Source organism: Lathamus discolor, chromosome 2, assembly GCF_037157495.1.
Source record: "Lathamus discolor isolate bLatDis1 chromosome 2, bLatDis1.hap1, whole genome shotgun sequence".
Classification (NCBI taxonomy): domain Eukaryota; kingdom Metazoa; phylum Chordata; class Aves; order Psittaciformes; family Psittacidae; genus Lathamus; species Lathamus discolor.
In genome coordinates, this window is record NC_088885.1 from 97,494,754 (window position 1) to 97,509,528 (window position 14,775).

Below are 14,775 nucleotides of genomic sequence, written 5' to 3' on the forward strand. Positions count from 1 at the left end.
AAAACTTGGACATGATCATGATCCTGTGTTATTCAAACAGAATCTTCAAGAACACCCTCAGTAAGGAAACATGTATTTTTGACCTTCTTAGTGCATGGCTGGGATGGAGTTAATTTTCCTTGCAGCAGCAGGTATGGTGCTGGGCTTTGTATTTGTGATTACAATTGTTGATAAGACATCCATTATTTCGGCTGTTACTGAACAGAGCTTGCACAGCATCAAGGACTTCTCTTTTTCATGCACTGCCCTGGTCTGCTCCCACCAGCAAGTAGGCTGGGAATGAGTGAGAGACTGGGAGGGGACACAGCTATGACAGATGATCAAAACTGACCCAAGCAATATTCCGTACCATATAACATCATGCTCATAGGAAAAATATCTCTGGGGGATGCTCATGGCTACACTGTTTGTCTTTCCAAACAACAATTAAGTGTGCTGAAGCTCTTTATCCACTCTCCTGGGAGTGGCAAACATCTGTCTGCTGACGGAAAGTAGTGAGTAAACTCCCTTTCTTGTACACAGCTTTTACTTTGCAAACTAAACTTTTATTATGTTCATCCACAAGTCTTCTTGCCTTCCTTCTATTTTCTTCCAGTCTTGCAAGAGGGGAGTGAGTGGCTGTTCAGAAGTTACACTGTTGGCTGGGGCCAACCAACCACAACTTTTAAAACCATTTACCTTGACTATGTAACATTTGAAAAAGTCTGTATTTGAATATGCAATCCTTACCTACTTTTCAGCAAATTTATTTCTCTAGTGTGGCAGAAAAGTACATGGTATATACAAACTGAAACTCCGTGACGAAATTTTGTTTGTGACAAATTATTTCCCAATGGAGTCCAAATTGCAAATATCTTGAACAAACAGAAGTAGTAAAAAAAAACCCCTCAAATTACTTTAACACTGGAAACTTCTCAAAAATTATCTTCATAGTACTAAAAAAGTATCAGTAACTGTAAAATTATCAATGTGATTTGGAGAAAAGCAAAGCAGATATTCATATGCCACACAAGTTCACAACTTGCAAGCTAATCAGGCAAACTGACGTGTAAGTCATTGTAGTTGGCTTACAATCAATATCTGCCTAGTTCTGAAATACCTTTGAAAGACAAAGACATAGAGAGATTGTTGTAACATGAGAAAAATTCAACTGAAACTTCTGCATCTTTCCATGTTAGTGAAATTCAGAAATTTCCACAGAATAAAAATTAACGTAAAGATCAAGCTGAGCACGTTTTCATTATAACTGTCAGTGTAGAAAATGAAACGGAAATACTGAAGAAAGAGAAAATATGCCATCAAGAAAAGAATATTAAATCTGTACACAAAAATATTTGGAAAGTCTCTCAATAAACTGATCATAGGCAGTCTGGTAATTGAGCAAATACTTCCCAGAAATCTGACTTGAAGGACCAAATAAGACTTTTCAGTACAGTTAACTAGAAATAAGCTTTTAAATGATGAAGAAAAGACATACAATAAAGAAACCAGTGTGCAAGATGCAACCAAGATGAGTAATACAACTGGCCATTTTAACTAGAACTTGCAATGCCTTCCTCCATTCCTTATCCCCAAAATGAATAGTTACATCAAACTAATTAAGAGAGTATATATATAGTCCATAAGTTAGAGCAAAGATATTCACCCACAGGACTCAAAAGAAACCCCTCTTAAGACAGCAAGAATAGTTAAGATGATTTCTTAGAAAATTCTGAATATTAGGAAAAGCAAATGACTTCATTCTCAAGGAGTCAGTGGACTAAAATAAGAAATGTCAAGAGAAAAAAAACAGACTTCTATCAGAGTAAAGTAATAAAACCAGAAAGTGTTACACATATAACAGGCTTTCTTACCAGAATACACTTCACTGTGTGAATTGCACTAGGGTCCTTGTTGTTTGCTGCCCAGTGAAGTGGGATTTTTCCTTCAATATCAGGGATTCCAATATTTGAATCATGTTTTATGAGAAGTTTCACATGCTCTGGGTTATTGTAGTAGGCACTCCAATGCAGTGCAGTTTGCTGGAACACAATATTCACAAGTTTTACAAACAAGCTGAAAAATGAGTATAAGATGAAAGTTAAAGTTGGTTAGAACCTGAAATATGATTTAATTATATTTTTACAGAATGAAAGAGAAGATCACCTAGTCCAACTCCTCTGCTCAAAGCAGGGTCGACTAGAACAGGTTGATCGGGATAATGTCCAGTCAGACTTCTAGTTATCTTCACAGAGACTCTACGACCTCTCTGGATAACCTGTTACAGTGTTTGACCTCCCTCACAGTAAAAAAAATATTTTCTCAGGTTTAAACAGAATTTATTCTATTTTAACCTGTGCCTTCTTGTCTTTCACTGGAGACCATTCAGAAGAGTCTGGCTCCATCTTCTTTACTGCCTCCCATTATGCACATTGGTAAGATCACCCCTGAACTGTCTCTTTCTGAGGTTAACCTTTTGCAGGTCTCTCTTAAATTCCAGACTACCAGTGGCTTTTTATGGGCATTATCAATGTTCACAATTACGTGAATAAACCAATGCGTGGGGTTCTTTTAAACAGCAAAATATTGGTATGTTAACAAGCATTTCATTCATCAGGCACATCTATCCCAACTGCCAAGCAACAGGGCATTGTAAGATACAGAATGAATTTTATTTCCCACCTCTCTTCTCCCCTAACCCCTACAAATTATTTTGATTTGAAAACAGAAAATAACTGCTGCAGGACATCTGTGTATAAACCTATGATACCCTGGATTAACATCTTTGAACAGTGAGATAGAACTGTTCACTATGGTATCCCTAACGTCTCCGTAAAGCAAGAAGGCAAAAAGGAGCCCATTTTTTTTGTGTATGTTGCTTTAAGCTGTTAGTTTAGTACCATGGTGAGATAATATGATAGCACAACCTTTTTGTCTACTTGGTAGTTTTCTGAAAAAGAGCTCATTCTACGACATAACTGCAGGGGCTTCAAGGAAAGGTCTGATAGCTGACACCACATACAACAACATACAGCATAGCACCATAAAGCATGTTCAAACCATCACAGCCTGTCAGGATTTGAACTGAAAAAAACTCCTAGCAGTAGAAATTTGCAGTAAGTTAACAAATACTATTTCTTAAGCAGAGCTAATCAATATTCCTAGAAAATGACAGTTGCAGTGAAAACAAAAACTTTTGATTACCGGGAGGCCAATGTAGCCTTGGTTTACTGGCTTCTCTCACCTGCATCTGCTTTTCCGCCAGCTGCCTACACGGAAGTGAAAGATCTCCCTTGCATTCAGGAATTACATTTGACAATCTTGATGTGCAAGTTGCAGTAAGGGAAACTAACAAACTTTGTGCCTAACAGGGTCAAACTTGTTGGACTCTGTCCCTGAGACCACCTTTAATCAACCTGAATTCCATCTTTGCTACTGTGACTACTCATGACACAAAATGGAACAAAAGTGCTCTGCATTTCGTGGGAAATCTGGCAATGCCTTAATACTGCCTTGGAAATCTGCTAAACAACAGGCAAGGTTCCTAAAAGGTTTTGGCTGGTTTCCATTTACCTTTGTCAATTAATTAACATGGTCAGAAGTCAGCATGACCTCTCCAGAATGACTGTTGTAATTATAGCCAGGGTTTCTATGATACATGTTAGAATATCCTGGAAGGCAAACAGCTGAGTGCTAGGCCACAGGCTGGTTCAACTCCATTGTCCAGAGAGGACAGAAGATTCATTTGTTGGGAACTGGGCTTGCAGCTGTCTTATCCTGCTTCCTAGATGATAAAATCAGATAAGGATTTCAGAGTTTAAGCAGTTACATCACTAGGAAGTCTAGTCTCCTTCTCTTACTATGACCTCTTGTGGTAGAATGGAAACCCAACACCAGCCTTGCCAAGCTGGTACACTGGTTATCAGCAGTTCCAAATACATTTCATCAGGACACTGCTATTTGAATCAGTGACAGATTAGAGGCTGGTGGGGAGAGTTTTCGCACCAGCTCCAAGATAACTTATGAACTTCAAGAAAGAGACCTACCTGCCCAACCCCTAAAAGGCCTCCAGCAACAGTAACAGCCCCAGTTCTACTCCACACCATGCCTACTTTGCCAGTGGTAGTTACATAATTGCTTTTTGGTTTTCCTTTTGCTTTCCACACTCAGTGTCTCACATTTTGTTACCATGTCCTTGCAGAAAAAAATTGGCTTAGAGAACATTGGTATCTCTGGGATCTCTGAAAGAAGTCTCTTTCAGATTTCAGGATACACAAACTGCTCAAGCAGACAAAATTTAAACCAGATATTTCCAGATTAACAGGTCTGCAATAATTACTAAAGATGCGTCTACTAAAGGCAATGTGATCATCTCCCAAACAGGACACACATCAAGCATGCCATCAAGAAGGATGAATCTTTAGTTCAAAACATAAGTGGAAACACAAGAAATGCTTTACCTAGAATGTTAGTCTGGACTGCCTGAAGATCCTATGTCTCTTCATACTCTACTAATAATGGAGGCAACCGCTTCGTATCAGTTTTAAAGCAAGCATCACTAAGCACTCAAACTTAAGAACCACCCTAATTTGAGCACCTAAAAAAGAATACAATTACTATATGCTAAATAACTATTCCCTCTTTAGTATGCTATTACTGTGGACTGGCAGTACCTCTCTGTATAAAAAGTAACAGTAAATCATCTCTTTTCAGAACTGTATCACTTTCCGTCTAAGATCTATCATCTCTTCTGGATGGCCATTTTAATGCTAGTCCTTTTTAACAAACACCTGAAGCAGCCTGGTTATTTTATTGATGCGGTAGAGCATGACTTCACTTTGCAAAGGGACATGAGACAAGTCATGACAACATATGCATTATGTAATACACCTGGAAAGTCACCTGGAGATTTCCTGGCCTTTCAAGCAACTGCTGTCAATACAGATAGAGAAAATTAGTCTGAAGGACTTTATTCTAAGAAGGTAGTAATGTAAAGCTCTGCAGATATTAAGATCACATTTTTTCCCAAGGAAGTCTGCAGTTTCACAAAATAAATGTCAAAGTGGCTAACAGGTGGTCTGCTTCAAATGAATGTCTCATGCCAGATCAACTTCATCAACACATCCCTCTCAATAAATGATACAGTCATGGAAGCAACAGTGCATATGCATTGAGAGCAGACCTTCTGCTGCCAATAGGTCCATTTTAATACAATAGTAACAACAACAACTTGGTACGTTTTATTGACCCTCTTAGAAAATCTTACTGATAAATGGTATCACATTCTATCCCAGGTAAAAAAGTAATGTATGACTAGGGGACTCTAAAAATTGTCCATTTTTAATTACAGAGATAAAGAAAAAAAGACAGTCACCCCGAGAGAATTAGTCTAAGGGTAGATATTTTTACCTTTGGACTGTCCTTGAGGATGGAAGTGGAGGACTAAAATCGAGCCAGGATAAAAGGGGTAGTGGTGGTTTGAAGGTGTTGCTCTAAGTTTTGTCTCTGTTTCTCAATATGTAAAACTATTTTAATTGACATCAGATAAAACTCATTTTGTTTAAGCTGAGTCAGTTTAGCCCATGACAGTAACAAATAATCAATCTTCCTGTCTTTATCCCAACCCATTATCTCAGCCCATGAGCTTTTTGAACCTATTTTCTCCACCTTTCATTCTTCTTCCATTGAGGAACAGGAGTGAGAGATGCGATCCTTGTAACACCAGCATTGGCCACTATTTTGAAGACTCAGAAAAAGTTTGTTATGACAGAAAAAAAAAATCACACACAACTGTTTGATGTAACACCAATTTCTAAAGTTGTTACAAATGTTGTCTTAAAATAAGCAGTGTTTTTACCTTGTTTCTGTCCTGAGTATCCACTTCTCCAGGTGCCATATGCTTTAGCAACAAAGCTAAACATTTCGGGCTTTTGTGACGTGTAGTTAGATGTAATGGTGTCATATCCTCTAAATCCTTCTGCATCCAGTTCCCTCTACGAGCCAATAAAAGCTTCATGAAGCGGTAATTTCCCTGGATCAAATAAATAAATAAATAGATAAATTCCAGTTTATCAAACCAAACGATGATACTGTTTAGATATATTCACTATTGTATTACAGTGCCTAAAAAATCTCCACTAAACAAGGTACAAGCTTTGAAAACACCTAATAAAAGATTTTTTGTTAAGAAAAACATTAACTCTTGTTTTGTTATTTGGTATAAGATACATTTCTTCCATTACCAGACTGTGTAATGCAGGGTTCAGTAATATCCCAAACTCTGCAATATTCTCAGGGTTTTTTGACAATTTAACCTCAATAAACATCATGTGAAAACTGGAATAAGACCGTTACATGCTGATTTCAGCAAGGTAAACAGTTATCAGACGAGAAATTAAACATGAAGAAAGATCACAATTTTCAAAATGAAAGTAAGAAAAATAACAGAGAATGATTCAGAGAGATATAATGTATTTATCTGAATGAGCAGGAAATAGAAAATTGATAGTTTCTTACATTTTTAAATTGGGAATTGTATATGAATTTTGATCTACTGTATGCATGATAAATAGATGGGACAGCTAGGTTTGCAACATGTTTAAAATACTTAACACTCTGGACTTAATAGGTTTTCAAAAGAAATAATGTGGAAATGCTCCCATGACTGCTGACTGAGTGTGGATCCCAAGGGAAATAATCTGGTTTTATTTCACAAATAACTAATGAAACCAGTAAAAAATTACAGATATAACCATGCAGTAATGCAGAAGCTGTAGTGATTTAAGCTCAAGCCACCCTTAACTTGCTATTGCCCCTTGCTTGGAGGTTATTGTCTGTATGTCAGAGATGCTACTTGCAATACTTTGATGTTTCCACTTCAATGCAACGTCTGCTGGGTTTTTCAAACCACCTTCAGCAGTAAAATTTCAACCAAGGACCAGCAACAGCTGGAGCAATAACTCCTTAGAGCAAAACTTCTGGATCTAGCTTGTGTGATCATGTTTTAAACATCCCTATACTTCTCCCACTGTAACTTAACCTTTCCTAAAATGAGTGTGCTGTCTCCCAATTTTGCTCACTGTCCCCAGTGTTTCCCAAAATATTAGTTTTTTGCCAATTTCACATATTAACAGTTTAATTAAAGTATCAATTACCCATAAATATAACGAAAATAATTCCCCCCACTCAGGGAAAAGCTGTACCATTTGATGAAGACAGTGTACGCAGGAAAGGTGATACTCCAATCAATAGAAGTCATGCCTTTGGATTCTTTTGCTTATGGAACTACCTGCAAATTAACATCTTTTAGTCTGCAACAATTCTTTTATAAATACTGTATGTTAACTCAATACCTTTAGGCTGTCTTTGGAAAAACAATAAAAATTGGTAACCATGTAGACAAGTATAAACAGTGCCAATGAATGGGGGCACTTCTGCATATCATAAGACTCAGAACTGAGAATCACTGTCAGCAGAATTGTATGATGGAGATAGGCCAAAGGATTCCAGAGGCCCCCATGGTATCCAGTACCAGGGCATAAACATATTCTAGGTTTTTTTTCATAGTAGCCATAAACATTGGAAGGGCAAATTTTGCATACATTACTGTTTTGTTCTTTGTCTCATAAAAATGGAAGAGTTGAGCTAAGATGTAGGCAGAATGGATTTCACCAAGTATGCCTAAAAAAAAATTGATTCCCCACCCCTCCCCCCACCCCACCCTCCCGCTACACTGTTTTATTTTAAAATACAAAAAGCAGGGAAAGCAAATCATGAATGACCTCAGTCAAAATAACCTCTTCCCACTTCTACGGTTTATTGTCATTGGTTCTTGCTTTTCAATGAAAGCCTACAGGAAAAGTCTGCCAAAAACCTTACCAAAAACCTGCCTAAAAACGCGAATTTCCCTTGCTAGTGACAGCATAGCTACTGTGTTGTCCAACAGCATCCACAGCAAGTAGTAACTAATTCTCTTTCTTCTGCTAGGTGTCAGGGAAAGCATAACCTTAGGATTTTGCCCCTTTAATACACAGGCATTCATCAAGGCATACACTGAAGTCCAGAGGCAGAACAGCATAAGTCTGAACAACTACTAATCCATGTAGAACACACTCAAAATCAGTATGTGATAAATATGGGAATAAGAATAATTAAATTAGGGATGAGAAAACTCTTCATTATTGCCATTATATTTTACAGCTAGATACAAGAATTTGCAAAATTCATCAAAATAAAAAATAAATAAATAAAAAAGTAGCAAAAAATTGCAATGTATCACAATGAGGTTGGGCATTAAGACTGGGTGAAGACAACATTAAATAACTTGAGAGAATATTAGTCTTGGAAGAAATATAACTGCTCTTCTCCATCACAGCGGATAATGTATTTGGTCTGTCTTCAGTATTTCCTGCTCAATACGCATGCATACACATGAAAGTGAAAAAATTTATTTTCGCTTGTTGATGGTTACTTATTAGAAGATTTACAAGTGTATTGTGTTTTCTGAAATTAATTCAGCTGAAGAGTCAAAGTTAAAAAAATACATAAAACTAAGAAAACAGGCATTTTTATTATTAGAGTTTCTTTCCCTATATTTTATTTTATTTATGCTGTTACACATTTTTCCACCAGTTACTACTACATCATTCTGCTGCATGCTTAGCCACCAACCTGTTCCTCTCCTTAGGAAAAGAATCTGTAACAAATCCACTTATTCTGAAACATAAAAGATTCTGTTTCTTCCAAATGATTTTTTTTTTTTAACACCACCACAGAAAAACACCTGTGCTTAGATTACTTACAATGATCTCATTCATACTCTTACTTCTAACTGCTGTTCTTTTCTCTAGTAACAGCGTGAATGTTGCTGTGTTCCTTTCACTTGTTAGAAAATAATACCATCCCTATTAGTGACAAAGGAAAAATGTCTCACCTTCAATTGATTACTGCTTAAGTTTGTAAACATGCAGTATATCAACATGTCTTGAAGGTAGATTTAATTTAGGTTTCACTAGGCGGAGGGAGAAAAAAGTATACTTAATCTGAAAAGCAGCTACTAACCAAATTCCTTTATTTTATAAAATTCTTCTGCATAAGAAGTCTTTGAGCTTGCTGTTTTTTTCTCATAGAAAATGCACTTGATTTGCCTAAACGCTCCTGGGCAGCTTTGTGCCAACCCATGGTCTCAACATCAATAGTCTCTAAAATGATTCTGTTATACTGTGAAAAAATTATGAGCAAACAGAATTAAATACTGGTACAGAAAATTCAGTTCCTGGTAGCCAAAATTTACTACTTCAGTACTGATTCTTAAGATTGTTTTATATTCTATTCTAATTATTTTTAGCCAAAAGCCTTAATTGTGTATGCAAACTACAGCAGTTTTAGAGAACAGCTGACAACTAGCTTCAGCATAATCAGAAGAGATACTTCTGCTATTTCAAAATTCCAGCCACATATACTAAGCACAATAGAGTATAACAAATTTTTTAGTAGAGAGATAGTTCAATAAGCAATCATTGCTCTGCCATCAAGGAGTGACTGTGAAGAAAGTTCTGGACCCCACACTTGACTGTTGAACAGTCAGAACTTTCTTTTCCTCAATGTTTCAACAGAGAAAAGAGGATGGGAGACACATGTTAGTTGGAATAAATGAATTTGCCAGAATTCAATTATCCCTGAAATTGAAAAACTTACCCCAAAATTGCAAATTCACTCAAAGTGCCTAATATTTTCAATATGACTCTATTGCCAGGAACAGGTTCCAGTAGAAAATTGCTAGTAAACTCTTTCCTATGCTTTTCTGGGCCTACAAGACAAAGTGTTTATTTCTCCATTCACCTAAAGCAGCTTTTCAGTCTATTTTCTCTTCCTGGCCTGTTAGGGTGGGCAACTGGGAATATGGCAATGCCAATCCACCCCATACAGTCACATAAGTGAAAAATTAAAGAAAAAAACAAGTTCTGTACTGATAACAGTATTGTTACAATTCTAACTGTAGGCTGATACTGAAATTAGCGATGGTTGCACTACCAAAGCTCTAAAAACATTAGCCTGACACTTCACATCATGGCACTCTACACAGGCTGGCACAGTCCTGCTCTGAGTTGCCCAGCTGCCTTGTGCCTCTGTTTCAAACACTCCATCAGAATTTGGCGCATGGTACCTTCGCTCAGCAATAGGAAGATTAGAGGAAAGAACATTTCTTCTTCTTTCACCTGGATCAGTAGCAGTCCTTCCCTACCAAACTAATGGACAACAGGAGATTTGGTATGTGGCTGAACCTAACGTTGGCATATGTTCATAGAAAAACAGAAGGATTCCATCATCACTGAAAAAGCCACTCTAACATCTAAGGCCCTTCTGGGCCAGGTTTCAGCCTTCCCCCAAACACATAGGCAGGCACAGGTTCCTAGTGGTTCACTGTCCAAACCAGTTCAATTGTATTGGAACATATTTTCTTATTACTGATGGGAAGGTTGAATGTTACCCACCTCACCTAGCTGGCTCTCCAGTAAAAGGTAGCATAATAGACCAACCAACCTAACATAGAAAACACTATTATAAAAATACAGTTGTGTAAACATTCCAGCACCCAAAACGAAAAAGAGGATTTGGCATTGCTGTTCCCCACATGATATCTAGCATTATAAGAAAGATTCAGAGTTGTTAATGTTTTTTTTTTTAATTTACCTTTTCAATATATGTAGATAATTTAATACATTCCATGACACACTGTTAGAGCCTGAATCTTAGACTAACACAGAGCTAAAAACAAATTGCTGTAGTTAATCCTGCTTCTTGTGAAAGGTTTTAGTCTTCATGCATGCAAAATTCTTCCAGAAATTTCTTAGCATATACAAGTGTTAACCTCCTTAACAAGTGACAGGTTATTCTCTCCTTAACTGTGAGATATCATGCATGATCCCTTTGGGACTGGAACGGCTTAACTTGCCAGCAGAGAGGTTACGTACAGTGCTCTGCTACATTTGGTAGAAACATAGCAATGCCAGCAATGGCAGCTGGCATCACTGCTCAGCTACCAGGAGATAAAAGAGCAAAGGCAATTAATGCTTACTAGTGACATCTTACTTCCTCTCCTCTTAGTTGGCTAAAATCTGATGCTTTCCTGATACTGAATTGAAAAGAAATGGAGTACAGTTCCTGTAAAATGTATCAGATTTTCTTTTTGTGAAATGAAAGTCAAAGTGTAACAGCAATTGGGACAATTGGGACAATTCAAAGTAGCATAATATAAAATACAGAAATGTAAAAACCTGGACTACCGACTGTAGTTATGTAAAGTAAAATGCCATCTGAAATTGAAGAGTCATTATCATCTTAACACCAAGTGTGCATATATTGAAGCAAAGTTTCATCACGTATGTCTCTTGGATAGTTATTAAATAGATAAAGGTCCTAGCACTTTTCCAAACTACAGATAACACCAAAAGACAGTAGACAAGTACACTTCTTAATAGAACAGGAACTAGCCCTCTTAATCTGTTAATATTTTTTCTCCTTATATTACTTCCATTATATATGGCTAAAGCCCAAGTAAATCAATACCCCTCTCCCGTACCAGCTGTGGTTCTTGAAGAAAATGAAAGGATTGAAGGAGGTGGGCAATAGAACTATTTAATCCAAATCCTAAGTGAATGACAGCGTATCAGTTTTACTATAGTCCAGACTGACATTCATTATGCACCAACAACCAGGAAGATTTTTCAGAATCCCAAATACAATTCTCATGGGTACATAATGATGAATGACACTTAAGTATTTTGCATACCAAACGTTTATACATTTCAGAGTTTGCTTTGACAAGTTCACCTGGGTTCTAGAAACATTCTGGTGATGTGCAACAGACCTTTTCATCCCACTTATTTCTTGGTGAGTTAACTTGGTCATTACATAACCATGTAGTAAATCTGACTAACCACTTCTTCTCTATCTTGTAGTGTAGATACACCTCTGAGGCTGCGCTTCTCATCTTTGGATTTGAAAAACATACTACATATGTAGATAAATATAACGACATTTCATAAAGGGAGAAACCAAGCTGCACAAGGGTAAGCATCAGAGGAATATGTGCACCTCCTCCAAGCATCAAAAGCACATCCATTGATAGGCTTTCAACACCTTGTCATCAGCTGGTTAAGAGGAGGCAAAACATATGGAAAAAACTGCTTACTTCCCTATTTATTGCTGAGACCGCATTTTCAAGAGGCGTAGCAATTTTAACCCATGTGAAATATTTAACATGACTTGAAAGACTGATTTGTAGTAATTTATAATGTAGCACACATACGCTGACTATTGACTGTTACAGCACAGCTACACTTGGTTTTCAGAATATCTCCAACACGTTTGTGAATACTTAGTTGAGTGCAAGGGTTGCTAGAGCACTAAGAAAAAGGCAGCCTAGCATCTCTATATAACCTCCCAGTAAACACAGCAGGGGTCATTAGAAAGAATGCCAAGCTGTTAAACCGTGAAGATGCTACTCTGGATACAATTCAAATTTACACACCTACTTTCCCAGTACTAGGAACAGACAGACCAAAAGAACATAAAGCAATTTATAAGTGATCCTTACAAAAGAGATGTTTTTTAAGGGCTCTTCATTGCCAACAGTCAGAGTACTGAAGATGTAGTCAGGGCATATAGTTCCAGTAGAATAGGAAGTCTTAGAAATATTTACAGATAAACCACAGATTACAACTTAAGGTTAAAACTGATTCTCTAGGTTACTAAATCCAATCACAGAATGTTTGAGGTTAAAAGGGACCACCGAAGGTCATCTAGTCCAACCTCCCTGCTCAAGCAGGGTCACCTAGAGCACATTACTCAGGATTGTGTCCAGACAGCTCTGGACTTTTGCCAGGGAAGGAGAGTTCACAGCCTCTCTGGGCAACTATTCCAATGCTCAGTGACCCTCACAGTAAAGAAGTTCTTCCTCATGTTCAGGTGGAACTTTCTGTGCTTTAGTTTATACTCACTGTCTCTTGTCCTGGGGACACTACTAGTTAGAGGGACTAACTAGGGAGGACACCACTAGTTACAGGTCCCCCACCAGACTGCGCCACTGACCACAACCCTCAGAGATCTGTCATTCATCCAGTTCTCAATCCACCTCACCATCCACTAGTCCAGCCTGCACTTCCTGAGTTTGCCTATGAGGATGTCATGGGAGACAGTGTTGTAAGTCTTGAGTAAGTCCAGTTAGACAACATGCACTGCTCTCCCCTCATCAATCCAGTCAGTTGTTCCATCATAGAAGTCAATCAGGTTGGTTGAGCCTCCAGCACCTCAGGGAGTAAGGGCATCTAATCCTTTTAAAAAAATCCATAGAGATTTCATTTAAGTGGAATTATGGTGGTTTGAATTCTTTCCCCTCCATATTTTTCAGGTTTGGGCTGTGTTTTTAGGTTTTGCTTGTTGTTTTAAGACACCCACACACTTCATTCTTTCCACCCATGAAAGTACAGTGCAGGTTTTAAAATCTAAACAAGCATTGCTCTTTTTATTTCAGTAACAAAGGATAAACCCTACAAACCCCCAGAATATTATTAGGTCTCTGCACTTATTCTAGTTTGAACTCACTTGTTTTTAGCACAAGATTTGAACACAAGAGATTACAGAGAGTACCAGAAGAGATCCCACTAAGCAACCTACTGAATGGCAATGATACTTGTCTATTGCTAGCACAAACATCTTGTCAGATACACCAAAACCTGCATTTCTCTCATCAATTACGTGCATTCTCCAATAAGTTAGCACATTGATGTCTTCCTCAGTCATTTTCAATTAACAAATTCATAATCCATATAAGCAAAAATTGTTTCCTCCCCTCACCCCCATTTTTGACTATCGTATTTCCAACCATTTCAATTACTTTCAGTATTGTCATACTTCTGGTATGAATCCTGACTACTGACAATGACATCTAATCTTGTGTCACTCTGTAGTATCCTTAGAAAAAGTACTAATTTTGTTAATGAAAAATACTGACTTATACTAGATTCAAGTGCAGCTGTGAGGAACTCTAATATATTCCTCCCGATCTTACAGTTCATATTTCAACTGCATTTGTTTTCAGTTCATTATCATTTTGTGTCCTAATTTCCCATTTAAATTGCAATTTTCCATCTAGCACTACAATAAATATTTCATACAGGCTTAAGAAGACAATTATTGAATTTATTTCTAGACAATCTTCTGATTGCAGGCAAGTGGTAAAATAAAAGACCCCACAAAAATCAGAAGTGTGAAGGTCAGCCTGTTTTAAGGGGTATGTTTGAAGACAACAGAGGAGTAACAGTGCAGCAACTCCACCATCCATGACAGTAGGGATTTCAGAGATCTGATAATTATTCATCCCACCATAGTTTAATAATTTATTAGCTTATTAAAATTTGATTTTTTTGAAATATATTATTAATTAAGGAGCACTTATGTAAAATGTTTTAGCACAGTTTTCTCGGTATTCTTTTGTGAAAAGAGAGACTATTTAACAATCAATAACTCCTCTTCAGAGGAATATAATATATAATTCAGTTAATTTTACTCTTTCCCATACAGGACACCACAAAATTATTAGAGTTGAATTAACTGCAAAGATAAAACAAGTCTGCTTTTCTAGTGCTATACCAATTGTAGTAGGGGCAGTAATTATACTTTTACTGTCTTTAAATATTATTCATGTTTCAATTTTCCTTTTTAAACTCATAAATAATATTTAAGAAAGTATAGCTGGATGCATAACAAAGGTTTGAGAGCAGAAAACCAAACTGT

General features: G+C 37.1%; 1 protein-coding gene across 5 annotated transcripts in view; it reads right to left on the reverse strand.

The window, feature by feature from the left end:
* Positions 1 to 14,775, reverse strand: part of INVS (inversin) — an 86,218-nt gene that overhangs the window by 44,967 nt on the left and 26,476 nt on the right. For 4 of the 5 annotated variants that reach the window (XM_065667829.1, XM_065667830.1, XM_065667827.1 and 1 more), the window contains exons 4-5: positions 5,837 to 6,010; positions 1,854 to 2,021 (exon numbers count right to left, since the gene is read on the reverse strand). In XM_065667829.1, the coding sequence (XP_065523901.1) occupies positions 1,854 to 2,021; positions 5,837 to 6,010 (342 nt within the window). Of the gene's footprint in view, positions 1 to 1,853; positions 2,022 to 5,836; positions 6,011 to 14,775 lie in introns of those variants that run through there. The other variant, XM_065667831.1, reaches the window with a different exon arrangement.